Raw genomic sequence first — 27,957 nt, forward strand, 5'->3', positions numbered from 1 at the left:
CTATTTGCTTCTAGGACCTAAATTTTAGTTATGAATCTTGGTGAGTTAAAGTGTGCAGGGCGATAGGGATTGGCTCTAGGTCGGGAACAAGGACCAGCTGAAGGTGGCAACAAAGATATCTCCCAGTTGAAGTCATTTTCTTCTCATTCTTAGACATTACTGTAGCCACCCCCCTACACCCCCTCCCACCCCACCCCTGCACTCCATTGGGCTCCTCTGGCCTCACACCCTGCTTCTCTGAATGAGTCCACAGTTTGCATTGGAATGATAGCATGGTAAACGGCAGAGGCTCTGGAGTTCGGCCACTGGGATTCAACCCCAGTGTGCTGTTGTATGAATTAGTAACCCTTTCCATCCCTCGGTTTCCTTACCCATAAAATGGGGATGGTGATGGTTGACATGATGTGGGGGGTTCTTAGCCCAGTGCCTGGCACATCCTAACTCTCAATAACTGGTAATTATTACTCCTCAAATGAAAGAGAGAGGACAGGTTAGTTAGGATTAAATGTTTTTATCACTAATTTCTGGGCTCACATTGTTAAGTGCAGTGATTGACAGCCAAGTGGTGAACATTTGTACTCAAAATAAGGGGCGCCAAGTCTGTTCGCTCACGGAGCCCCACAGAGCTCTCCAAAAGGAGCCCTTGAGGAAATTCGACTCTTTCTGGGAAGTCCTGTGTCACAGGGACTCCCAGAAGTGAAAACCGTGGAGGCAAGGGCTGCAGTGCCTGCTCAGGGTTGTCAGCTGCCCTCCTGGTGGTAAGTAATGCTACAGGAGCCGCCTTCGGAAGCTAGGTTCGGCTGGATGGATACCGTTCAGAGATGGGTCACATTAACCTTGTGTTCCCAGAATCTGTGTTTTATTCACTGATGTGTTGTCTGTTTCCGGGTTTAAGACTTCACTTGCTATTTCAATTGTACTTTTACTTGCTTAACAGTGATGCTGAAGAAGGTTTTGTGAAGGAGAGTCCTTTTATTTTTAAAGGAAAAAATGTCTTTTTTTTTTTAACGAAGTTATTTTTATTTTATTTCATTATTTTATTTTATTTATCTGTTTTTAGAGAGAGGGGAAAGGAGAAAGAGAGGGAGAGAAACATCACTGTGTGGTTGCCTCTCACGCGCTCCCAACTGGGGACCTGGTGTGCAACCTAGTCATGTGCCATGACTGGGAGTCGAACCAGCGACACTTGGTTCGCAGGCTGACGCTCAATCCACTGAGCCACAGCAGTTAGGAAAAATGTTGCTCTTTTGAAGTCTGTATAGCATATTGTTCATTGTCAGTCTGTCTCACTGTATATATGTTTTAATAATTTCTACATATCCTCTCTTTTTCACTGACATTCACTGCAGACCTGTTCCTTCCTTTCAGTCCTGCACAGATGTGAAGACACAAGCGAGGGGTCGGGCCCCAGCCTGGCTTCGGCGTCTCTGTGGGCAGCTGCTCTCGGAAAGGCTGATGAGACCCAGTGGTGTTCAGGCCGTGGTCCGCGGCATTTTGGAAGGAGCAGGTGGTAAGAAATAAAACGTTTGTTGCCTTGGCATCCATTTTCCTCCAAGTCAGAGTGATTTATTGGTCCTTAACATTCATCTTTAAAACCTGATTGAGACTATACTGTGTCTTTGTGGAGATTAAGGAGGTTAGACTCGGAAGTTCAACGTTAATGAATCTCTTTTCCAAAGAAACTCCTTTTCTTGCTGTTTTTCTAAAACAGTCATGATACACTATTCACAGTGTTGAATGATATTGTCGGCTATTTCAAATGATTTATAATATTGGAAGAAAACGTTGCACAGAAAGCTTACGTAAAACTCTGAAGAAAATGTGAAGATCTCAGTGGGAAGAGGGCTAGTAGCCGGGTGCCAAGAGGACTTTGCCTCGGGACTTAAAACACAAAACAGTCACCTCGAAGCCGGAGGTGCCTTAGGGATGCACACTTTGGGATGAAGGTTTAGATTCATTTCCACAGTTACGTTCTCTAAGTCCTCGTTAATAGAAAAAAGTTAATTATGCTAAGCACGGCAGTATTTTCATTTATATTTTTTGTTTTATTTTTTTTAACAGTTGTACGTGCACATAGTAAATAGTTTAATAGGCTGACAAAGCTGATAGAGAAAAATATCAGCCCTTGTACCATTCTGCTCCGTTTTCCTTCCCCAGAAGCAACTGCTTTGAACTCTTTTGGAGAGTTTTTCTGGCATTTACCTCTATATTTCTAACTACTGCATACACAGCACCTTCTTAAATTTTCAGTCTTAGGAATCATCTGTTAACTTCTCACCGCGTGCGGAAACGGATTTTGTTCTCTTTCACAGTCGTCCCGTCATTTCCCGAGCGTGCTTTCCATCTCCTTAATAACCGTATCTTAATTTTGGTGAGGTCAATATTCAGTGTTTATATTCTGAATATTGTAATTATTTTTTACAACTAAGCTGTGTAGTATATTATGACTAATTTTTTTGTGTGTGTGTCCAGCTTTTGTACTGCCTGGAGTTAATAGCTAGTCTATTTTGTTTTTTATAGTCTGTTAGTCTGTTTTGTTTTTTATATACTTACCACTGATCTATTTTTTGTTGGTAACAAAACTTGCTATTCATTCATTTTAGGTCTTTCTAGCCATTCAATATGTAATTTTGCTGTCAGATCCATTCAAATCTAATTTACACTAAGCTGAATAAGTGAGAGGATTCTTAGAGGCTCCCAGGAAAAGCTTGAAGCTCCTCCCTATCTTGAGGAGGAATAAGATGGTCATGAGGTCTGAACCAAGAATTCTGTAGGGGCGATGGTAGAACTTCCAATATAACCACCCAAGTGAGTCAAGGCTTTCATTTATGATCGTAGGGATTCCCATTTTGGAGTATGTCTTGTGGTTGTTCTGTCTACTGAACTTCCTATGTGTGAAATCATATGAAAAAGCTGGATATCATCATGCTTCATTGCTCCCGTCCTCTTAGAAGACTGAGTGGAAACTCAGGTGCAGCTCAAGGAAAGGGTGGTGAAGCCCTTGCTTAGCTGAAAAAAAAGATGTCTCTTGTTCACTCCTGGCTTCCCAAGCTCTGCTTTGTATGCACCAGGGACCCACGGGTGGCGGTGCTTTGCTGAGTGCCTTCCTCCCTGGAGCCGACCCTAACATTACTTCTTATTGCTAAAGTGAAATTATTCTGTTTTCACTGGGATATTATAGAAAGAAAATGAAAGTTACTCTTTGAATAAGGGAGTGTACTTTGTTAATAAATCCACTGACAAACATAGAAAAGTAAAAGACTTAAAGAATGCCCATCAAGAATTGAGTGTGGCAGGTGCACTAATAACATGAGCAGAAGCTTTGGTGTTAGAAAGGCCTGAGTGGGAAAGCTGGCACTGAGACTCCATTTCCGCTCGGGTGAGGAGGCTCCTCCCTGGCATGCTTGTGGGAACCGAGGACTGCTGTTTGCTTCCCTTCTTAACATGGGACAAACCATGTTAATATCATGTAAATGTAATGCTTCCTTCCTTCTTTTCTTTCTTTCTATTTTTATTATTTTAATAGTTTATTTAAAATTTTTTTCCATTATCATTTATCCCCCTTAGACCCTTTTTCACCTCCCCCAACCCCCGTCCCCCCTGGTGCTTTTTAAAAATGTGAATAAATCCTATGAAAACACAAGGTAAATTTTATACTTAAACACAGGTAAGTTGTATACTTGGAGGATGGCATATGCATCATCTAAAAAGAAAGGAAATGTTAGTTGTTGAGATGCATTTTATTATCCAAAGGAAAAGCAACTATAAGGAATTAAGTTTAGAATATGCAGTGAAAAAGGAATTAATTTTCAAAAGAAATTATACCCTTTTAAAAAATTCTTCCTCTCTCTCTCTTGTTTCTCCTTCTCTCCCCTACCCCTATCTCTCTCCTGCTCCTCAAAACTGCTTAGGTATTCTTCAGTTTCCCAGTTACTCCAGTTACTGAATGCCCACGGACACAGTCCTCAAAGAAATCATAGCTGAGGGGGAAGTCAGGAAATAATAGAGTATTTTCAGAATATATTGGTATACAGTTGTGGGGTAATGTCTACCAGCTTCTGAACCTAGTTCTTGATATAATGTTGATAACTATAATCATAATGAACACAACTGTGTGCTAGGCACTGTACTAGACAATTTACTTCCATCATTTCTTAATTCCCTTAAAGAGTTTCTCATTGTGCAAATAAAGAACTGAAGTTCAAAGTCACCCTGATTGCCCGAAGCCAATATTCTCATTCTAACAGATTTGCTCTTCTGTTCTTCTCATTCCTACCCTGCCACTCTCTGTGTCACCCAGGGTCCCCCACTGCAGGGAGTCCCTGTGCTCTTGGCCATGGCTGAGGACTATGTATTACCTTCTCTTATTCATGGTGTGTTGGAAAGGTTCTGGCACCTTAGCTTTGCTATCACAGCTCACACCGCTGACACACAGCTAACTTCTGCATGCATATTCCCTAGAGTCCTCTGCTGTCCCCTCATAGCAAGTAATTTGTGCTGACTCAATGTCAGCAGGTTTTACTGCAACAAGGACAAGTTGAGGGTTGATAAGTGACGGTCTCTTTGAAGGAGATTTGAGGGTCTTTTAATCCTTAATATCTGATCTGGAGCTTTTGGAGTTAAACATGTTTTATTCTTAAAGTGTTAAAGTTCAGCTGTAACAACATTTTTAGTTTCTAAGAGTTCAAATATAGTCAATATTGTGATAGGATAAAATATTTTGGTTGAATATATTTTAATTACTTACACAGAGAAGGTGCTTCCAAAGAGACAAATAGAGCTATATGTATAATAAATTTAGTACAAACAGAAATAACTTTCTATCTCAATGTGACTGTACCGTTACATGAAATTGCCTTAAGGCAATAGAACTTTCTCATTTGCTAATAGAGTAGCTTCTTAACAGGTAGCCTTGCCCCTTCCCATAGTACTTGAGCACGTAAAGCCAGAGTCCATTTTTAAAATCTTAAATGTCATTTTAATATATTTCTTCTTTAAATCCTTATTTGTGTCTTATTTTTTAAGACTCTGATCTAGTAACTTTTGTCCTGGCTATAAAGGTCATGAATGATTTCATTTGTCTACTTCTTCAGCCATGGTCTCCAGCATTGTCCAAGCCCTAGACTTTCAGGGTGTGTGTGTATGTGTGTGTGTGTGTACTTATTATATATAATGTGAATATATATATTTATTATATATATGTACATATATATAATTGATGTTACAGATGAGACTTTTTCTTTGTTTTGTATTTGAGTCATACTTATCATTTGAAATGTTATTCAACAAATATTATTTCATCATCTTAAATATACTGTGAGCTAATCAGTATCTTCACTTTTCCATATTTTATAATTAGAAGAATAAGGCCTTACAGGTTAAGTGACTTGCTTATGATCTCCAGTTGGTATATGACAGATTTGGAACTCATATCAAGTTTTATTAGTTCTGTACTCTTAAGAGCCAACACTGAAATATTTATTGATCAATTTATATTTGTTAATTTAATGGGTTTTACTCAAGTCATGGTTTACTCATCCCTGAGATACTTAGAATCTAGAGGAGGTAAAACTATCTGTTTGAAGTTAAAGCTACAATCTGGATAAAAAGAAAAGACTACAGAAGCATAATTTAGGGGCTGATTATAATATAAATAATTGGGAATAGCATAAAGGAAGTTTTTTATTTAACTTGTGCACTATATTGTTTTATTAGTGCCATATGATAAAATTGTCCTGGCTGGTTTTGGCTCAGTGGATTGAGCGTCGGCCTGCGAGCTAAGTGTCGCTGGTTCGATCTTCCAGTCAGGGCACATCAGAGAAGGAAAACTCTGACTCCAAAAAACCTCCGCTGCCTTGCGGCATACCTCTTCAGGGGAAAGGCTAAGGGAGTAAACCCCGACAGAAAATCCGGAGCCGGAGTCCCTAAGGCGGTTCGACGTTGTAGTCAACACCGGCAACTCCTGCGGCGCACCTGAAGCCAAGCTGTATTGACTCCGTCTTTCCCTTGGACCCTTCAGCTGCGAAGAGAGGGGGGGTCTGCTGCATGGGCAACAGCAGACCCTCCATATCACCCTGCCCAGACTTTGTAGCTTCACTGGAGAGGACACTCCAGCGTCATCGCAAGATGTCGATTCGACACGGGAGGAGACAGATACCGTGTCACTCCCGAGTTGGACTGCACAGCCATTCTCGGCGGTGCAGATAGACTCTTAAGAAGCTACACCATCGTCTCTCGAGACGGACGGCTGCCGAAGATTTTCTAACTTGTCCCCAGTTGTTTAAGTCTCCTTTTAATACATTCAGTTACTCCAGATAGTCTATCAGTTTCATCTTCTTGGGGACATCTCTCTGAGTCCTCTCTGATCTGGATTAGTTACCTTCTACTCGGCTGTCATCCTAGGCTCTCCCTTCATTTATCCTGGTGATCCCTTGGCGTGTGTGTGTGTATGTGTGTGTGTTTATTTCCTTATTTCTCGTATCCCCTGCATATTCTAACAAATTACCACAAACTTAGTAGCTTCTTGTTTGAAAGGACCTTTAAACTGAACCCTGAAGGCTGAGTTGGGCTTTACCAGTTGAATGGTGAGGGAAGACTGTGGCAGGCGTGCCAGAAAGAGCTGAGGTGGGAAACAGTTTGAGGACGTTTCGGGGAGGGCAGAGACTGGTGTGACCTGGGCGGGAGTGGGGGGTGGGCGACGGGGTACATCATGGAGGCCTGTGCGCCTAGTTCAGGGTTTCAGGCTTGATTCTGAGGGCAGTGAGAAACCACTGGAAGCTTTTAAGAAGGAAAGAGACATGCTGAAGCCTCCGTTTTAGAAATCTCTCTCTGGGTGGTTTGTGAAGAACGGCTTAGGTACGAGCAGGAGCAGGGGAGCAGGGGGCAGTTAAGAAGCAGTTGTCCGAGGGATCACTGTGGCTTGGGGCAGCGCGGTGGCAGTGGACATGGAGATAGATGAGGGAAGAGGAGAAGGAGAGGAATCAATCTCGACTCTCCATTCCTGGTCGGGTAAATGCACCTGGTCCTGTCAGACAGACAAAGGTGAGGTCAGTGTGGTTGGCAGACATGGACACGTTTGATCTGCAGTGGCTGTAATGTTGCCTCCCCAGCTCTGCCTGCAGTGGCTTCTAGGGCTAACCAAGTGAAAATCTATCAGTTACCTATGAGAGGTTGTCACTTGCAAACAGGCCCTTGCATCTTCTTTTTCCAAGGGACAGCCAGATGTCACCCAAGAACCCTGTTTTTGCCATGAGCTTCCCTCCTTCCACTTATGCATGTATATGTTTTTTGTTATCTATTCAAATCTACTTCTTCTCAGAAATGATTTGAGGCAGTTTATCTTTACTTATATAATTTGTCATTCCTTAAAATATTCAAATTTCCTTCTGCCTGAAGAACTTTAACGTTACAGTGCAGGTTAGCTGGCAAAGGTTCCCTTAGCTTTTGTTTGTCTGAAAAAGTCTTTATTTCACCTTCCTTTTTGAAAAGACTTTTGCTGTCATTTTTGTCTTTGTTCCTCTCTACATGATATACCTTTTTTTTCGGGCTGCTTTGAAGATTTTTCTTTTTATCACTGGTACGTAGACATTTGATTATGATAAACTTTGGTGTATGTGATTTTCTTCATATTTCTTTTACTTAATGTTTCCTGGGCTTAGCGCTGAGGGTTTTTGTGACATGATATTTGAAAAATTTTCAGATATCTTCAAATATTTTTTTTTTTTTGGCCTCTCTTCTCTCTTTCTGGAATTTAAAAAAATTTTTATTGATTTTTTAGGGAGAGAGGAAGGGAGAAATAGAGAAACATCAATTTGTTGTTCTACTCAGCTATGGATTCATTGGCTGCCTCTTGTATGTGCCATGACCAGGAATTGAACCCACAACCTTGGTGTATTGGGTGATCTCTTTCTGGAATTTAAATTATACTTAGTATGATGCTTAATGTTGTCCTACAGGTTACAGATACTCTATTTGTTTTCAGCCTTTTTTTCTCTCTGTTTCATTTTACATAATTTCTGCTGCTATGTGTTTAAAAGTCTACTGATCTTTTCTCCCACAGTATTTACCATTCAGTGTATTTTTCATTTTAGATATTTTCTTTTTCATTATTAGTAGTACATTTTGGGTTTTTTAAAAACAAATCTTTTATTTCTCTCCTTATCATGATCGTTCTTTCCTTTACCTTTTTGGAAATAGGGAATGACTTTATAATAGCTGTTTTAATGTTACTGTTTCCTAAATTTGTCATCTCTGTTTTTGTGGGGCTATTTTCTATTGATTTTTCCTCCTGATTATGGGTCATATTTTTTTTGCTTCTTTGCATGTCTGGTAATTTAAAAAAATTGAGATGTTATTCACATACCATGAAATTCATTTTATTAAAAGAGTACAGTTCAGTGGTTTTTAGTATATTCATAAAGTTGTGCAACCATTGCCAGCATCTAATCCCAAAGATTCTCATCATACCCCCTCAACACACATACACACACATAAAAACCCTCATGCCCCTTAGCAATTACTCCCCACTACCCCTTCCTCCAGTCCCTCATAAGCACTAATCTACTTTCTGCCAAAGTGGATTTGCCTGTTCTGGGTACTTCATCCAAACGGAATCATACAATTTGAGGTCTTTGTGTTTGGCTTCTCTCATGTAGCATCATGTTTTTGAGGTTCATCCATGCTGCACATGAATCTGTTCTTTATTCCTTTTTATGACTGAATTGTGTGCATCTGCCTGGTAATTTCTGAATGGACACTGATTATGTTGGGTCCTAGATTTTGTTGTTTTCCTTTGTTAGGCTTTGCTCTGGGATGCAGTTAATTTTCTTGGAATCAGTTTGATTCCCTTGACCTGGTTTTTTTTCTGAGAATTTTTATAAGTGTTTATTTGAGCTAAACTGAGCTAAATATGCCAGGGAGCAAGATCTCAAATGCTCCTTGATCCTGTCTTTTAAGCCTTATTACTGTGGGTCTAGAGTAGCCTTTAATCTTAAGGTAATTTGGCCCCACAACTAAGGCAATAGCCTCCTGAGATTTCTCCTGATGACCACCTCTGTGTTAGGAGGCCTTCCCATGCTCACTAGCAGGAGCACAAACTATTCTCAGCCCGGTGTGAACTCTGGGGATTGTTCCCCCTATCCCATTCTGGTGGTTCTTGCCACAGCCTTCGGTTTTTCTCTCACACACATGATTACATGATTCAGATAAAGAGAAATAATACTATTGATAGTAATAAACACCAAGAAGAAGCTAGTACAGAATGTCTGTGAATAATGTCAGTTCATTCAATGTTGTTTTATTATAATGTTGATGAGATGCTCTAGGAACTGAACTCTTGTTTATATCAATTAGCCTAGGGTAAAATTGGTTTCCTTATTTATCATTTCACTTAAAGTTGCAGGTCCTACCGATGACATTAAGTGAGGACATATTGTATTCAAATAATAGGAATAATATTTCAATGGCTAAGTGCTATTTTTTCTCTGAACTTCTTGGAACCCAACATCGAAAGAAAAATGCAGAGGGGTAGGTTATCTTGTAGGAGAAATGAGCAATTTTCAGTAGAGAAAAAACGCTTTTCACCCTAAACTTCAAGGACCTTTATGGGAAGCTGCTGAGTTTTTGACATCTCCACCCACTGTTGACAGCTGGGGCGGCTGGTGGGAGTGACGCTGAGGCTGCCGCTGCTGACTGGAAGAAATGTGACCTGATTGCAAAGATTTTGGCCTCTTGTCCCCAGCAGTCTCTTTCACCGGAGGATTACTACAGGGATATCTGCCCCCAGGTAAATAATTTGGTTTCTTTTGAACCTTTGAGGATTATCTGCTCATTTACGGAAAGAGAATCTTTAATGTTCCTCTAACATGGAGGGAAAAGCAATATAGTATTTTTTAAAATTTACTTATAGAGAGTGGGGAAGGGAGGGAGAAAGAGAAAGAGAGAAACAACAGTGTGTGAGAAAGAGATTAATCTGTTGCCTCTCGCGTGTCCGCAATGGGGGACCTGGCCTGCAATGTAGGCATGTTCCCTGACTGGGAATCGAACTGGTCATCTTTTGATTTGCAGGCCAGTGCTCAATCCACTGAGCCACACCAGTCAGGGCACAATATAATATTTAAGTTTATTGTTCACTGAGCGGCTTTCTTAATAAGTGAATAAAAGCCTGTAGAAGACACCAGCCTATTTGTTAGGCTTAAGAGCTCCTTACCACTATTAGGTGAGTAGCCCTGCTTGCTCTCAGAGCTGGAATATGAAACTAAAGTTTCATCTTGTTCCTTTTCTGTGTGTTTTTAATTCTTTAAGAAATAAGTAGTAAATAAACAAGGTAAATTGACATGGTACACAATTTAAAAACCACAAAAGAGTAAACAGAGAAGTAAGCTAGCCTCTCACTTCCGTTTCCTAGTCCCTCAGAAGTACTGTTGCGAATTTCTTGTTTATTTTTCAGAGATATTCTGTATATTAGGTACATACAATTATATGTGTTATATAGTCTGATTTCTATCCAAATGATAACATGCTACACACACTGTTTTTCATTTTGCTTTTTTAACTTAATGTACCTTGGTGATTATTTCATATAGTCATTTCGTATAGAGCGGCCTCATTCTTTTTTGTGGGTACATAGTATTTCATCACATTAATGTACCATAATTTATTTAATCGGTCTCCTAATGGATATTTCAGTTGTTTTCATTATTTTGCTACTACAAGCCATGTTACAGTTAATATTCATAAGTCTTTTACCATAGGAAAAAATTCTAGAATTGAAGTGACAGGTTCAAAGGATATATACATTAAAATTTTTAACTGATGCTATTTATATGTTTTCTTGCACTTTTGCCTACACAACATGTTACAAAATCTTTGAAATCTGATAAGTGAAAAAGTTGGAAGTTTTTTTCTGAATCACTTCTCTGCATACTTGTAGATATAAGATAATGGCTTTTGAAGTACAGTCCAAGGAAAGTCAGTCATCTTACAGGACAAAGTTAGCTTTTGCAATGATGAATAAATATTTTCTGAAACTAGGAGCTATAGTTTTGGTACTTGACAAAATGATAAAATCAAGTCCTATTTCAGACTTGCTGAGTCTCTTTTCTGGCACAGAGATTCTTCTGCCTGCAAAAAGTACAAAAGTCACTTTTAAATCAGAGACAGAAATATACTTTTCTATCAGTTGCTTACAGGCTGGGGTAAACCCACTCAGGCACCGGAAATCTATGTTTGTTTTGAGAATAAAATAGACTGTTGTCTGGGATAGTTCAAAAACAACAGGCAATCTTCAGACTCTGAATATATTTATATGTATTGACCCAGTAAATTCATTTGGTGGTGCTATTTATAATAGCACAATTTGGGGAGGAACGCAATATCTGGATACTAGAAAATAATTTAATAAATTCTTACAGCTTGAATATACATTATATTGCTATACAATATTTTTGAAGAATTTATAACAATATGAGAAGAATTCAGTAATACACAAAACTGAATATTAAGTGTGGCCTCAATTAAAAAGGAAAACAAATTATACAGAAATATATTAGAAAAAATACACCCAAAATGATTATAGTGATTTGGGAAGATTTAATTTTTTTCTTAAAACTTTATTTTCCTAATTTTCAACAATAAGCACGTATCGTATAAATTTGATAAAACTATTTAATAAAACTTTTATTAAGTCTTTTCAGTTCTCACAGCCTTGATATTGGGTTGTTAAATTTATTTTTCTTTAATTTTGATCTTTTCAGAGCAAGAAAGGAAGGGGTGGAGGGGGAGGGAGAGAGAGAGAAAGAGAGAGATCGATCTGTTGTCCCACTTATTTCTGCACTCATTGGTTGATTCTCGTGTGTGCCTTGACCAGGGATGGAACCTGCAACCCTGGAATATTGGGACGATGCTCTAACCTACAGCACCTTGGATTGTTAAATTGAATAAAGCAAAACAAACAAAAAACAATTTGTTGTCAATGTTATTGCAGTGAGTTTATCTTGTGGCTTAAAGAAATTAGTGTTTTCTCTTCTTAGTTAATGTAATGCCCTTTGTAAAGAGCCTCATATTTACTTCATGATCTTTCTCTTTTAGATTCTGGATTTATTTCACTTTCAAGATAAATTGACTGCACGACAATTTCAGAGAGTTGCCACCACTTCCTTCATAACTATGTCAAGAGAACGCCCACAACTGGCAGCAAAGTATTTGCTTGGGCCAGTGTTAGCGCCTCTGCATCGATGCTTAAGTACAGCAGGTAAAGGAGGGACTCGGTGATCGGATCTCTGTAACTGACTTCAGTCTGTGGTGTGTCGGTGTCTTTAGTTTTACCACTCCCTCCCAAATTTTTATTTTGAAAAATCCATTTCACATAAGTTCCAAGAAGAGTACAATGAACCCCCCCCCCCCCCCCCCACACACACACACTTCAACTAGATTAACCAACTGTTATTTTTTGGCCACATTTACTTTTATCTTCTGTCTTTCTATACCTATAAATTTTTTCCTGAAACATTTAAGAGTTAGTTGTAGACATCATCTGATATACAGACTTTATTCAGATTTCTCTGATTATCCCAAGAATTTCTTGTATTGCTATTTTTAAAAAATCCAGAATACTGTCAAGAATCGTGCATTACATTCACTTACATCTTTTTAGTTTCCTTTAATATAGAATAGTTCCCCAGTTTTTTGTGTGTCTTTCACCATGACACTTTTGAAGATCCCAATTTATAGAATGTTCTTCAATTTGTATTTGTCTAATTGTTTCCTCCTGATTAGATCCAGGTTAAACACTTGAGCAGGAATACTGCATATGATGATGTTAAGGGGCATATGCTATCAGTTTATCCCATTATTAGCAGTGTTATATTTGATCATTTGATTAGGGTGGTAGCACACAGCTTTCTCCATTGTAAAAATACCTTCCTTCCTATGTAATTAATAAGTAATCTATGGAATGATAGTCTGAAACTATGTGCATACTTTGTTTCCCAATAGTCTTTCATACTATGGCTTAGTATCCGTTGATGAGTCTTGCCAGTAAAACAGTGAATTTCTTTTGTTGTTTCTATTTTGTTAGTTGGTGTTCTTCTGTAAAGAAGACCTTTTCTTTCTCCCTACCTCACCCCTTAAAAAAATAATTACTTAGGTATCAATATAGTTTTATAGATTCTTTTTTTAATTGGTTACTAAACATTTCTGTCATTCATTTTGGTGCTCAGATTTTTCCCATATTTGGCCAGTGGGTTTAGTTCTGTTTTAATGTCTTAAAAGACTGACTTTTTCACCACCTCTGTTGGTATGTTTTTATGCTTTATTGAGTTTACTGCTGGGACTGTGATGCCAAGTATCATTATAGCATTCTTTGTGATTAAAAAAAGTTTCTAGATAGTAGTTCCTAAGGTTAAAAATGAAAAAAACAAAAAACAAAAATAGTTTGATGTTATGGTTAAACCAAATTTAGGTCTGTAGACTTTGTGCAGAAGTCATTTTATAGTATGAATATTTCTGGGTATTTGTGGTGGGGTGAAGTGGGGAGGGATGGAGAAAGTCTAATTCTTTGGTATAGTGAAACTTCACCAGATTGAGCCTTGGTAAAGTGAAAGCTATTCGGATGTGACAAACATGGTATTTGAGTAAATACTTAAAATTCCTTTATATATTTAATAGGAATCTATTCTAGAATCAGTATAGTCTTCAAAAATGGATTAATAAATAAAATATTCTTTCTGTTGGCCTCAGTGAGGGTAATTTTGGTTTTTGTTCTCTAGAGATTCCAGAGAGTGACATGGTACCAGGGACCATTTTGGTGACAGAAGAAGAACTTAGTAGATGTATTGAGGATATATTTAAGGTTGGTAATTTGAGTTACTAATGTGTTTAGCTAATACAGTATTTGTACTTGGTCTTTTAAAATAATTTTGTTACCCTGGCTGGGTAGCCCAGTTGGTTAGAGCATTGTCTTGATACGCCAGGGTTGCAGGTTTGATCTCTGGTCAGGGCATGTACAAGAAGCAGTCAATGCATCCATAAATAAGTGGAACAACAAATAAACTTCTCTCTCTCTCTCAAATCAACAAATAAAAAATAATAATAATTTTGTCTTTTTTATTGGCACTTTAAAATTAGAATGATTAAATTTCAAATCGTCTAAATCTTTTCACTGAAAAAAATTATCTATTTATTTATTTTTAGAGAGAAGGGAAGGGAGGGAGAGAGGGGGAGAAACATCAATCAGCTGCCTCTTGCACATCCCCAGCTAGGAACCTGTCCAGCGACCCAGGCATGTACCCTGACTGGGATTTGAACTGGTGACCTTTTGGTTCCCAGGTTGGCGCTCAATCCACTAAGCCACACCAGCCAGGGCTAGTTATTTCTTTTATTCCTAGTGAGGTTAAGCATCTTTTTGTGTTTTTGGTTCATTCATATTTTTACTTCTCTAAATTGTTCATATATTTTGTGCCTTTAAAAATGTTATTTGCCTTTCAGAGTAAATTTTTTTTGTAAAACAGCTTTTTTGAGGTATACTCTACAGATCATAAAATAATGTTTTAATTGTACAATTCAATGATCGTTAGTAAATTTACAGTTGTGAAACCATCACAATACAATTTTAGAACATTTCCATCATCCACAAAAGATCCCTCGTGCCTATTTAGTCACTCCCTGTTCCCTCTCTCAGCCCCAGGCAACCACCAGTCTGCTCTCTACCTCTCTGGGTTTGCCTCCTGTGGATATTTTGTGGGAGGGAATCATGCAGCATGTGCTCTTTTGTGGCCAGCTTCTCTCTCAGCAAAGTGTTTCTGAGGTTCATATGTTGCATGTATCATTATTTTGTCCCTTCTTTTTTTGCTAAGTAATATTCTATTGTATGACTATACCACATTTTGTTCTGTTCATCGGTTGATGGACGTTTGAATGTAAATCTTGTTTTAAAACAACTTTATAAGATAGAATTCACATATTGTATAGTTCACTCATTTAAAGTGTGTAAATCAATTTTTTTTTAGTATATTCATAGATTTGTGCAGCTGTCATCACAATCTATTTTAGAACACTTCATTACCCAAAAAGAAACCTCATGCCACCTCCAAATTGCTTCACCTCCAGTCCCTGCAGCCCTAAGAAGCCATTAACTAACTACTTCTGTCTCTATAGATTTACCTATTCTGGATATTGCATATAAATGGAATCATATAATATGTTTTCCAAAGTAGCTGCACCGTTTTACATTTCCACAGCAGTGTAAGGGTGGATAGTCAATCTTAAGTGATGTTCTTTTAGATAAGAAGGTAGGTGCTTTTGTTTTGTTTTAAGCTTTAGGTGTGCTAATAAATTCATAGATGTAAAATATATGGTTAAAAATTAAAAATTCATTCTCCATGACACTCACTTTTTACTAAAGTGAGATGTTTGCTACCTTTTTATTTAATTTTGCTATTTAAAAAAACAGAGTATTCCTTTTACAGGGTTGACCTGGCATACAAATATGGAATTATATTGCTCACAGATAAAACATGACATAGTGACTTAAGTGAATATAATGCTGTTTTTGTTTTTTTTGTTTTTTAATGCCTCATTTAGAGACTTATGAAAAGAAAGTTCTTCTGTCCTGTTCTGCATATTGATAGTCAAGGAGTTTTCAGATTGTAGAAAGATAAGAAACTATGTAGAGCAGTCTAGAAAGCAAATGATCTGAATTAGAAAACAAGGCCCAACTAACTTTCAATAAGATTATCTTTGGTTCCTTCCCATCTAAGGAATATCATGATGGAAATCTGTTAAGTGGTTGGGTGTGGAATGCTAGAAAGACTTGAAAGTGTTGGTAAGGGTAGGACCAACGGCGAGTGAACTTTTATACAAACCCCTCATAGTATTCCTTGGAAGTCAGTAAGTTGCTTTTGAAAGTAAAAGAAAGCAAAACAGCTTCTTGCCGGCAAGTGAATTAGCCTCTAAAAACAGAGAGATCCTGCAATAGTGAATCCTGTCATTTCTCCTACTGTTGCCCCCCAAAGGGGGTGGGGCAGGGCAGAATCCACTTCTAGTTTGGTAAACAGTTGGGTGAATTTAAAACCTCCTGGAGAGGCAAGCAAACAGTTTGCCTTAGACACTTGATTATGCACAACATTGGGACTCTGGTGAAAGCAGGAAGGGGTGCAGAGGGGTAATTATTCTCGGTTTTGGCAGCTCAGCTGCAGTAGGAAAACAGAGGAAATGTGTGTGTTGGAGGGAAATGGTAAACACTGTGTAAAATTTAGCTACAAAGGATGTGTTGTCTTTATTAACTTACCGCTAATACTAAATTATAGACTACAGCTCAGCGGCAGGAAATGTGGGAAGCATCTGAGATGGGTGAATTGATTCAGCAGCTCACTGGGTAACACGAGGGTGCAAGAGGGTGTTTCAATTTCAGAGCGGCATTTGGGAACATTTCCAGCGCTGGTTGTCTCTTCCTTCTTTTCTTTTTAACGAATTTACTGAGATATAATTCACATACTGTTACAGAACCCCTGGGCTGCTCCAATTGAAAACAAACCCACGGGTTCTTTAGTTAGGGGCCCGATTGCCCGCCACCAAAATTATAAACTCTCGATACCAGAGTTTAGTGAAAAGAAAAAGAATAATTTATTTAACAGTTATATAGATTTAGTTATTTGCGGATTTCTGTTGTTAAGTCTTATGTTCTTTAAAACACCCATAAACACATATTCTTGCCTTCCCCCCCTAACAAACCAGGCTAGCTTTAGAAAAGTTAGAGAAACCGTTTCCCTACTTTCCAAACACAGTTCAGCTTTACCAGCAGCTGCCAATCATTCAATCTGATTGGGGAGGTCCTTTCTGTGCTGTGGTGCCTCCAGCTCTCAATGCAGAACCGCCTGGATTCTCAGCCTCCTTGCAAACTGCCTTCTTCCTGTAAACCGCATGGATCTCCTCTCCTCAAAACCGCCTGGCGATAGCCTCTTAAAGCAGCCTGGAGACCCTTTCTCCAAGCCACATGGAGGGAGCCCATGAGAGCCAGAGCCTCTTAAAGCAGCCTGGAGACCCCTTCTCCAAGCCACATGGAGAACTTAGCTTCTTTATTCCACATGGAGAAGGCCCCTTCACCAAGCCGCATGGAGGGGGCGAGAGAGCGAGAGCAAGCTAAAATGTCCACAGCTGCTTATCTCTCCCTGACTGCGTCCTCTGACACAGTGGGCGTCGCAAACAGTTCTGACCATTCACAGAACCTTACTAGGCTCTGTGTGCTTTTTCCATACCGTCTCCTGGTTCAAGACTCCTCCCATCTACCTGAGGCTTTGGATGCATTAAAGCCATTTTGCATAAAAAAGACACTAGCCACCAGCCTCAGGCATGTGGAGGCATTCTGAAAAGATGCTTCCTTCTCCCCATCCCCCAGCCGAAAACTCTGGGGATTTTTGGACTCCCCTGTTTCTGTAACAATACCACACAATTCACACGTTTAAAATGTCCAATTCAGTGTTTTTAGAATATTCACAGCATTGTGCAGCCACCACTACAGTCTAATTTTAGAAAGTTTTTGTTTCCCCTAAAAGGCCCCCACAGCCATTAGCTGTCACTGGCCATTCTTCACACTTCGCCCCCAGCCCGAGGCAACCACTAATCCACTTTCCATCTCTATAGATTTGCCTGTTCTGGACATTTCATATATATGGAACCATATATATGTGGTCTTTCATACTTGGCTTTTCATTTAATGTGTTTAAAAATTATTTTTATTGTATTTTATTCCCGTTACCATTTACGCTCCTCATTCCTCCCTCCCTGCGCAATCACCACACTGTTGTCTGTGCCCATGAGTCCTTCCTCCTTTTCGCTTGATCCCTCCACCAACCAGCCTCCCCTCACTTAACATGTTTTAAGATTCATCCATTGTAGCATGAAGCAGTACTTCATTCCTTTTAACGCTGAGTAGTATTCCAGTGTATGGATGTACCACATTTTGTTTGTTTATTCACCATTTGATGGACATTTGTGTGTTTCTGCATTTTGGCTATTATGACAGTGCTGCTATGGACATTCATGTAGAGATGTGTGTATGTGTGTGTGTGTGTGTGTGTGTATTTTCATTTCTCTTGGGTATGGAGTGGAAATGCTAGATCATACGGTAACTCTGTTTAACCTTTTGAGGAACCACCAGATTGTTTCCCAAAATGGCTGTATTATTCTATGTCCCTACCGGTAATCTAGGAGAGTTCCACTCTACCCATATCTTGGCCAACACTTGTTATTATTCTTTTGTAAAATTATAGTCCCCCTAGTAGGAGTAAAGTAGTATCTCACTGTGGTTTGATTTACATTTCTCCAGTGGCTATTGATATTGAACAGCCTTTCATACCTTTTTTGGAGAAATGTCTGTTGAGATACTTTGCCCACTTTTAAGTTGGGTTGTCTTTTTATTTTTGGTGGATTGAGGGATGGGACTCACACTCACCAACAAATCTCATTAAAAAATCATCCTGCCCTGGCTGGTGTGGTTCAGTGGATTGAGTGCCAGCCTGTGAACCAAAACGTCACCAGTTTAATTCCCAGTCAGGGCACATGCCTGGGTTGCAGGCCACGTCCCCAGTTGGGGACCCATGAGAGGCAACCAAGAGATGTATATCTCACACATTGATGTTTTTCTCTCTCTCTCTCTCTTTCTCCCTCCCTTTCTCTCTTTCTAAAAGTAAATAAATAAAATTTTTAAAAAAGAATCACTAAACAAACAAACAAAAAAACATCCTCATCGATCTCCTGTCAGTCTCCACACTTTTGATCCTTTACTACCATTTTTCTAAAGAGGAGTTTTAAGTCTGTTCTATCATGTGCCTCACTTGACATTTCCAAGTTACCACTGTGTCACCTGTATTGTGACAGCCGCCCATCTCGCTGCCATCTTGTCCTCTTCGCTGCAGAGCCCCTTAGTTCCTCAGGGGCAGCTTCATTTTTACTTTATACACAGCTCTGATCAGATTGGTTAGTGATTTGTATGACCACAGTGGAATTGGAAGGAATAAATTAGACTAAGGCACACTGGTGAGAGGATGGCAGCGTAGAGGAGCAAGAAAGGAGACAGAAACTTACCCCCAAAGGCACAATAGCTTGGAAAAACAAAGTATGTTGGGGCTGGTGTGTTCAGTATGTGTACTTTGTCTTAGGAAACAGGGATTGCCTGTAATTCATTTTGTAAATATTTCCTTTTGAAATACTTCAAGTATAAATACATTTTGGTGTTTTAAGGGCAAATCCCTCTGTTCTCGGAATGAACATTTTATGGTGGGAGCAGTTGGAAGGGAAGGCCTTGCTGCTCTTGCCTCCTTCAGACACAGCGAGTGCAGCAGTGTGGCTCCAGCGGGCCACGTGGGACGTTCGCCCCGAACAGGTGTGTATGTGGGTGCTGGTCGAAGCGAATGGAAAGCGTGGTGTAGTTGTGCTTCATCTGCATAAGTAATTCTCACCATTTCTATGTGTGTACCTTACCTCTGGAAACATTATCTAAGCCAGAAAGGGGATACGCAGCTCTAATAGCTTTTAGTCCATTGGCTTCCTGTTCTGTTTCCTCTGACTGTCTGGGGTCCAGTCCCTAAAATGCTGAAATTCTTTTGTCCTCCCTGGTATGAGAGGAATAAATGGTTTTTCTTTGCCTAGAGAGTTGAAGAGAGGCCTAGATTATGTAGAGATTGGTTCTGGGTAGGGTAGGATAAGAGAATTCCAGTTCTTTCTGTCTTGGACATTTTCTTGCTCTTGAGAGAACTGGCCAGCGTCTGATAGTGGACCTGTGTGTACATGGGTTAGAGGGCATGGGGGGGTGTTTACTTTTAGTATTTCTTATAATACCAAGGCTCCCTAAAGGCAGGAGAAATTTTAGGGTAGGAAGAGCTACAAGGTTCCTAAACAGCTTATTTTCATCATTCTCATTTCTGTTTTATCTCTCTATTTCCAGATTCAAGGAATCTGGACTTTAATTCCCAATTATTTTTCCCTCACCTAATCTTAATAAATATTTAATTCAGGTTTCCTTGTCATATTGACGAGTTGACATCAATTTCTGAATTTTTAATTATTTTTTATAGAGTAAATTAGAATAATAGGCTCTTAAAGTGGGGAGGACTTTAGAAATAGTATAATGCCTCATTTTTAAAAATAGACTTTATATTAGAGCAATTTTAGGTTCACAGAAAATTGAGCAGAAAGTACAGTTCCCATATACCCTCTGGCCCCGCAGGTGCACAGCCTCCCCCACTGTCAACATCCCCACCAGAGCGGTCCGTTTGTTACAGCTGATGCATCTCCGTTGACATGTCAATATCACCCGAAGTCCATGGTTTACATTAGATTTGCTCTTGGTGTGGTACAGTCTTTGGGTTTTGACAAATTAATCCCTCATTTTATAGTAAAGGAAACAGAATTCAAAAGATTGTGAAGTGACTGGTCCCAAATCATTAGTGAGTGGCAGAGCTGGTTTAGGGACCAATCTTTCCTTCTCTCTGTCTTTCTCTCACTCTTTCTGTGTTTAGAAAAGATAATATTCATGTGGTACAAGTTTCAGAACTGCAAAGGCTTTTAAGTTAATCTCCCTCCTATCTATGGCTATTCCCTAAAGGCAGTCCTTCTTTATGGACGGTCCCATCTTTAATTGAACTGTGGCCTTGAATAACATGCACACAGGGGACTGAAAGCAGTGCCCTCCAAAGCCGTGGGATATGCAAGCGTTAGATTTCCTAAATGCTGCAGTTCAGATTCTGTGATATATTATAGTAATAAACACCTGGCCCTTTGAGTTAGACAGTCCTAGCTTGGAATCTGGCTCCAGGGTTGACTATCCACGTAACTTTAGGTAACATATTTAACACTTGAATTGCGGGGATAAATAAGGTAACTTTTGGTAGGTTCATTGCATGCTTTAGTATATAACAGGTGCTCAGAAAAACTGTCAGTTCCCTTTTGGTTCAGGGAAACTATTTTTAAAAGATAATTTTATGCAATATGCTCTGAAGGCATGCACAGTACAAAATACTATATTAGGTAACTTGTCCCGTTCTGTTGCCTCTCACAAATCTTACTTAAACTCAGTAAGTGCATTAGAAGTTCTGGAACATTACTATCAAAAGGATCGCTGTGATATTTTAGAAGGCAGCATTTGACTAGTTTGATCTTTAACAGGGGTAAAATCAAGTTTCAGCCTGTACTGGATTTCAATGTTAAGATTAAGTCAGCTTGATTCTGAATAGACTCATCATGCTTTTATTTCCACACGTGTACATCCCTTTGAAAGATAAGGCCATAAATTAAGAAGACAGTTTCATTTCCAGTAGCATCAGTGAGAATAAAATATTTAGGAATAAATTTAACATTTTCACAGGGTTGTATATTTTACAAAATGTTTTGACATGAATTATCTTAATTGGTCCTTATGCCAAAAGCTTAGTGCCTACGTTATAAATGAGGAAACTGAGATGAGGCACGTTTCAGTGTCTTATCAGAGTGCACTCGCTTAATATGTGATCTGGGGCAGAAACAAACCTCACACCCAAGTTTTCTGACTCCTGATTTCCCAGTGCTTTTTCAGTTACCCAACAGTGGTCTCTAAGGGGTACGTTTAACAATGTAACGGAAGTCTAGGAGAAGAGCGAAGGAGCGTGTGAGGACTGCTTTCTGTTTTGCTTTGAAGTAGAAACGCATGTTTATTCCTAATACTTTTGACCATTTGGACTATTGTGAGTTTTTTCTTTCCTTTTTTCTTTAAATTTCTAGTCAATACTTCCAGAGAAACTCAGTCTTCCAGACATTGAAGACAGGTGTTGAACAAGCCAAAGACAGTGAAATAAAGTCAAGGCTTCTTTTGTTCAATTTTCTCTCCCTTTCATAGTTGAAGGTCTCTTCTTTTCAGTTCATTCACATTGATTGAGTAGCTTCTGGGTACAGGTGTTTTGTTTTTTTAAATTAAACTACAGAGGGCATTGTAACTTCCCCCCCAAAATAGAGCTTTTGAGAAAATAAACATCAGTCAGTCTACTCTGTTCATTCATTCTTAATTCAATTAATCAGTCACAAAATTATTTTTTTACCAAGTGCCTACTAAATGCCAGCTACTCCGTGAGGTTTGCAAATACAAAAACGATTAAGAGCCAGCCACTGCCTTCAAGGAGCCCCCAGTGAAGCAAGCGAAGAGTTCCAGGGAAGTGCCATCTGAAATGAAGTACCCAGAACCATGCCTCTGTGACTTGTTGGAGAGCAGCCCTCTAAGCTCAGATGAGCTGCTATAAGTCTTAACTGCACAGATGCCTTCTCTCGTGCTGGCTCTGAAGGAAAGCCACGCTGCTTTCAGGAAGGAACGTGGGAGTCCCCCGAAAGGAAAGAGGAAATCCCTGGCTGCCAGTGGGGCACCGGTACCTGTTGGCTTCCTCTTCTATCTGATCTGCTCTGAGCCGGTATGGTTTTTATGGAGCTCCACTGTTCTCTTATTTTGCCCCTCAGCCCTGTCCTACACATTTATACTGGAAAAGCCCCAGGGGGATATGGAAGTTCAACTGCAAAGCACCATTTCACTTATTTGCAGAGGGGCTTTTTATTACACCAAAGAATCAAAAAGGTACCTTGAGAGTCTGTCTCTCCTTTCTCTGCTTCAGCTTTCCCACCTCTTGGTATTTGGTTTGGTGATCCCTGGCTGTCCAGGTACTTCAAGTAACCAGAAAACTTTTCAACTAAATAGGACTTCATCTTTAAAGTACTAAGTTCAGAACTGATAGAACAGAAATTGTAAGAGAAAGGGGTTCAGTGTTTCAGTTTTTTTTTGTTTTTTTTTGAGTGGGAAAAGCTGGTTCATTTTTTTCAACTACTCTTACTGCTTGGTGGCTGAGGTACCAGAAAGGTATAGAAGAAAATGAGCAAACTTGCAATCAAGTCAGAGAATGCTAGATTAGACGTGAAAGGGGGCTTAGAGTTGACTAATCCAACCCCTTTATTTTCCACATAAGGAAACGGAGACTCGATTTGTGTTAGAGTCTCACAACTGGTCAGTAGAAGTATTTACAAACAACCCTACTTGAAGCTCACCCAATGATGCGGACTATTTTTACCGCAGGTGGAAATAATATGTGAAGTATTGAATTCTGTTCAGAACTTGAATTCCCATCCCTCTTTGCCTCTGGGTGAGCAGGGGGGACCCACAACTAGAAACAGACAGCACATAGCACAGTCCAAGGAAATTCCACCATAGCTGGATGTTAGGGCAGGGAGACAGCACAGTGGAGCCCCCCCTGTGCAAGCGCTTACCTGTTGTGCCTTTACAGCCTCCTCACTTGGTACTGTCACCACCTGCGGTGGCCGGCACTGGCCCAACAGTTTCCTTCCTATGGAGTGTGACTTCAGTGGAAGGATTGGTTTTCTGTTTTTAGTTTTTTTCCCTAGAGCATCTGGTGTCAGTGCTGACTGAATCAGTCTGGCCTCCTGTGTTCCTATATGGGTCACTAAACTGCTGATACAAGTCAATAATCTGGGGAGTCCACTTAAGGGGGAAGTGACCAGAGTCTACTTTGGAAGTGTAAGTAGGTGTAGCCCAAACTGTTACCCTGCACCTGAGTTCAGAGAGAGGCAAGAGATTGGAAGGAAGGGGCGGTCAGTGGAAAGGACTGGCTATGGTGTGGCCTGCAGGGCCACCAGAAGACTTGGTAGAAGGGGACTCTCAGTAGGAGGAAGAGGAAGTGGTACAGAAGCTGCTGTCCATGGTGCCACTCAGGAATTCCAGCTCTTTTTTGCAGAGATTGCAGGAATCGGGTTATTAATAGCAAACTGTGGTAAAATACCCACAACATAAAATTTACCATTTTAACCACTTGAATTCAGTGGCATTAAGTCCATTCACAATGCTGTACAACCATCACCACTGTCTAGTTTCAGAACTTTTTCATCACTCGAAATGGAAACCCTCTACCCCATTAAGCAATCAGTCCCCATTCCTCCCTTCCCCAGCCCCTGACGACCAGTAATCTGCTTTCTCTCTCTATGGATTGTGAATAGATTTTGTGTCAGAGAGATCTGTATTTATCCTGGCCCTGCCATTTACTAACAATGTAGCTTTGCTCAACTGACTGTGGTTCTCTGAGCCTCAGTTTTCCATAGTTTTAGAATGGGAATTAAAGTCCTTAATGTGCAGAACTCTAGCGAGAATTGATTGTATATTAAATGTTTAGCTGAATAACCTGGATCATTCTTGAGTAGACACGCTGATCATAGGTTACAAGCTTTAAAATGCTATTGGAATTTAGAGAAAAGTCACTAATGGTGGTTAGATGCTTTATGAATATTTGAATTAGTGAATGAATGAATGAATGAATGACCAGTTGAACAGGCCAATACATAGCAGCCCTATGGAAGAGGTAGAGCTTGACCTGGGTCAATTTAATATGTACCATTGTCTATCTTTCATCTATAAAATACAATCTGATTATTAGAATGCAGAGCAGTCTGTAAGGTGGGTAGAGAAACTGGATTATGGCCATTCCAAAACCTTTGGAAAACAGATACTTCCATCAAGGAAGTTTAAAGGAAAGTAGATTTGGGCTAAATACAAGGAAGAATTTACTATTCATGTTGGAAGGGAGATGACAATTTTGTGTCAGGAAGAGGCCATTTAAGTTCTTTGAGATGCAGAGAAAAGAAGACTATTTCTAAATCTTTCCACTTAGAAAAAATTTTCCTTTCTCTATTCCTCTTAGTCAACTTAATGGATTATTAGTTGAGGAATTGATAGGAGTTATTCTGAATTTCTCTGTCCACATGCTCTTGCCCTCATCACCCTTTGTTCACTTCACCTGTTTTGTTTTTCTTCATCACACTTGTCACTGTCTGATACTACATGTTTATTGCTTATTTGCTGTCCCCCAACTAGAATGTAAGCTTTGAAGCAGATAATTTGTTTACCACTATATGCCTGCCACACAGTTGGCACTCAGTAAGCATTTGCTGAAGCTGTATAAAAATAAATAACATGTATAAACAGCTGTACAGTTTTTTCCTAAATATAAAAGTAGTTCTTGTTTCTTGTTAATAAAATACAGAAAAGTATAAGAAGAGAATTTAAAAATTGGAGGAATTTATCAACAACAATGTATACCCCTGAAAAATGTGCTTGATTGAATTCGTGTTAAAGTTGGAGGTGTTTTGGCCCAATCAAGCCAGTAAATAATAAAGATTTAACTCCATCTGTTTTTTGTTTTGTTTTGCTTTTAATGTACAAAAGATGCTGGTAAGGAAGGATGGCTCCGTAGGGATTACCTCTGGGAACACAGAATCCAGAGCCAAACAATAGGCTTTTACGTTATCTGAGGAATCTCTTTTTACCTCCTGTAATTGGTGATATATAATTAGGCCTGCATATTACTTCTGAACACTGCCATACAATGCACTTCATTTAGCTGGGCTTATGGAGATTAGATCATGCACAGGAAGCTGGCTTCTTGGTTATCGAGCTCCATAGAGGAGTTGGGAGGCTTAAGGAGTGTGAAAATTTAGGGTTGATTTAAAGGGACAGTGTTTCTGGAAAAGTACAGAGATTTTTCCGTCTTGTGCCTCCATGACCTTTAGTTTCCCATAAACAACGTTGACTCCTACCTCAATACTTTCTGTAAATAGGGGTCTCTTTCTTTTACAGATTTTATTTATTTTTAAAGAGAGGGAGAATGAAAAGGAGAGAAACATCCATCAGTTGCCTCTCGCATGCCCCCAATTCCAGGGACCTGGCCTGTAACCCAGGCGTGTGCCCTGACTGGGACTTGAACCAGCAACCCTTTGGTTTGTGGGACAATGCCCAACCCACTGAGTCACACCAGCCAGGGCTAAATAAGGGCCTCTTTAAGCTTCCCATTTCTCATCCTTTAAAATAGGGCTGTTAATACCAACTTTGTGAGATTGTTATCATTTTAATGAGCTAACTCTTTAAAGAATCTAACATAGTACCTGAAAGATAAAAATCCTAGCATAGTTCCTAAGATGCATACTAAGACTGTAATCATTGTCTGTTTCTCTTCTTTCCCCTTTTATCATCATTATCACTGTTCACACTATCAGGCTTTAATTAATTTATTATAACAGAATTACATTTTGAAATCATGTTTGACTGGAGTTTTGAATAGCATTTTGCACTTCTTAAGATACTTTAAGTTACCCACCTTGAATTATTCTTGTTAGATCACAATCAATATGAGAAATGACTTACTCATTTATATATTCACTACACCACCTAGGACAGTACTTTGATCTCAGTGGGTACTCAGAAAAATGTGTACCATAATTATAGTTAATAAAAATCTGCATCCTCACACACTAAACCCTATAAAGCCAGTGAAGATCTAGGTATACAGCATGGCTTCTTTGAACATTTATTGATTTGGACAGAATGGGAGATGCCACTCTGGCAGTAACATCTTGAGAGACAAATCTGGAGCAAGCTATGTTTTTATGTTTTTTTTTCAAACTTGCTTTCTCTTTTTCTACGTGGCATTAATTGCTTGTTAGTTCCTAAGAGCAGAGCCTTCCTCAGTAAGAGAATTATTATGCAGATGAATAATAGGCAGATTAGGAGACTCAGAGGTAGTCAAAAGTAGGAAAGTAAGGGGCCAGAAAGTGGGTTAATTTACCCACTTTGCCCAGGAGTTTTTCAGGCTGCCCACACGAAAAGCTGCAGTCCTGTCTCCCCCACTTTGTTTTAGCCTGTCGGTCAACCTCAAATGGTTTCACTGGCCTAAGAGCTAAAATTGCTCGGCTTAGGACTAGAGTGTTGCTCATGGAAGACTCTGAGCCCTGGTCATAAGCGTATGGTGTTTGATTGCCATTCCTCTGGCCTTCCTGTCATGATGCCTCTCACCATCATCCCCTTTTCCCTAGGTGTACGTGGTCGGGAATGAACCTTTAACAGTTTTGGTGGACTCCCTGCTTCCAGTCCTGGGAGTACTCTTCTCTCTCTACTGTTTTACCAAGAAGAGTGTGTCTCACGTAAGGTAACCAACCAGAGACCCTTATTTTATAATAAATAGTGAAGTCTTTTCTCGCATGTTGTTCTTGTTCTAATTTTGAATTTGACTTATGCCACCTTGTAATTGTTTTATTTTGAATTTGGCTTAGGCCACTTTGTAATTGTTTTTTCCTTTCAAAGTCAGGAACACATTGGAGGATCCTCTTATTCTGCTCATCTAGAAAAGAGAGAGCTTTGCAAATTGAAGGGGATTGGATATAGTTTTTTGAATGACTTTCCTGAGCTTCAACCCTAGACATCAGAGATGAAATCTTTGTTTACGTGTATGAACATGCCACTGCTTAATCAGTGAGAACTACTGGAATTACATGTCTAGGAAGGAGGAGGCAGAGATGGGTCCTGACTGCCCAGTGGGGAGTTAGAAACCAAGCTCGGGAAACCTAGATCTGAATGCGGAGCTCTGTGATTTAGACTTGGATTTGGTGTGAACCCTGCGCAGTGTTGTTTCGAATGAAGGTGTTTCTTAATCATCTAGAAAACGATCTTTTGTATTGGAATTTAAGCAGGGCTCCTCTTGTATCAGCTCTGTTTTCACAGCTACTTATGTTGTTTCTTCCTCCTTAGAGGAGTTTATATCCTTCCTAAAGTCCTACAGAATTCGATTTTTGGTGTTTGGAAACCCCCCATGTGTAATCTCATATACAATTGTACCTTCTTCATTGGCTTATTATGAAGACTATGCGTTAAACTGTTCAGCAAATAGAAAACACTCAACGTCAAGTGGACGAAAGTACAGTTGATGCTTGAACAACATAGGCTTGCACTGTGTGGGTTCACTTGTATACTATTTTTTTCAGTAAATACCTGTACTGTTTTCATTCCTTGGTTGGGAGTCCATGGATGCAAAGGGCCAACTCTATGCATGAATCTCTGCCATTTTATATAGGGGACTTAAGCATCTTCAGATTTTGGTATTCGCAAGGGGTCCT

General features: G+C 39.5%; 1 protein-coding gene across 2 annotated transcripts in view; it reads left to right on the forward strand.

Moving 5' to 3' along the window:
* TANGO6 (transport and golgi organization 6 homolog) overlaps positions 1-27,957 on the forward strand; it is a 142,528-nt gene that overhangs the window by 9,825 nt on the left and 104,746 nt on the right. For both annotated transcript variants that reach the window (XM_090260412.1, XM_090260411.1), the window contains exons 4-8: positions 1,369-1,510; positions 9,648-9,784; positions 12,088-12,250; positions 13,767-13,849; positions 26,881-26,993. In XM_090260412.1, the coding sequence (XP_090116538.1) occupies positions 1,369-1,510; positions 9,648-9,784; positions 12,088-12,250; positions 13,767-13,849; positions 26,881-26,993 (638 nt within the window). The remainder of the gene's footprint in view (positions 1-1,368; positions 1,511-9,647; positions 9,785-12,087; positions 12,251-13,766; positions 13,850-26,880; positions 26,994-27,957) is intronic.

The sequence above is a fragment of the Furipterus horrens genome, unplaced genomic scaffold (assembly GCF_987537825.1).
Source record: "Furipterus horrens unplaced genomic scaffold, mFurHor1.1.pri manual_scaffold_13, whole genome shotgun sequence".
In the NCBI taxonomy this organism is placed as follows: domain Eukaryota; kingdom Metazoa; phylum Chordata; class Mammalia; order Chiroptera; family Furipteridae; genus Furipterus; species Furipterus horrens.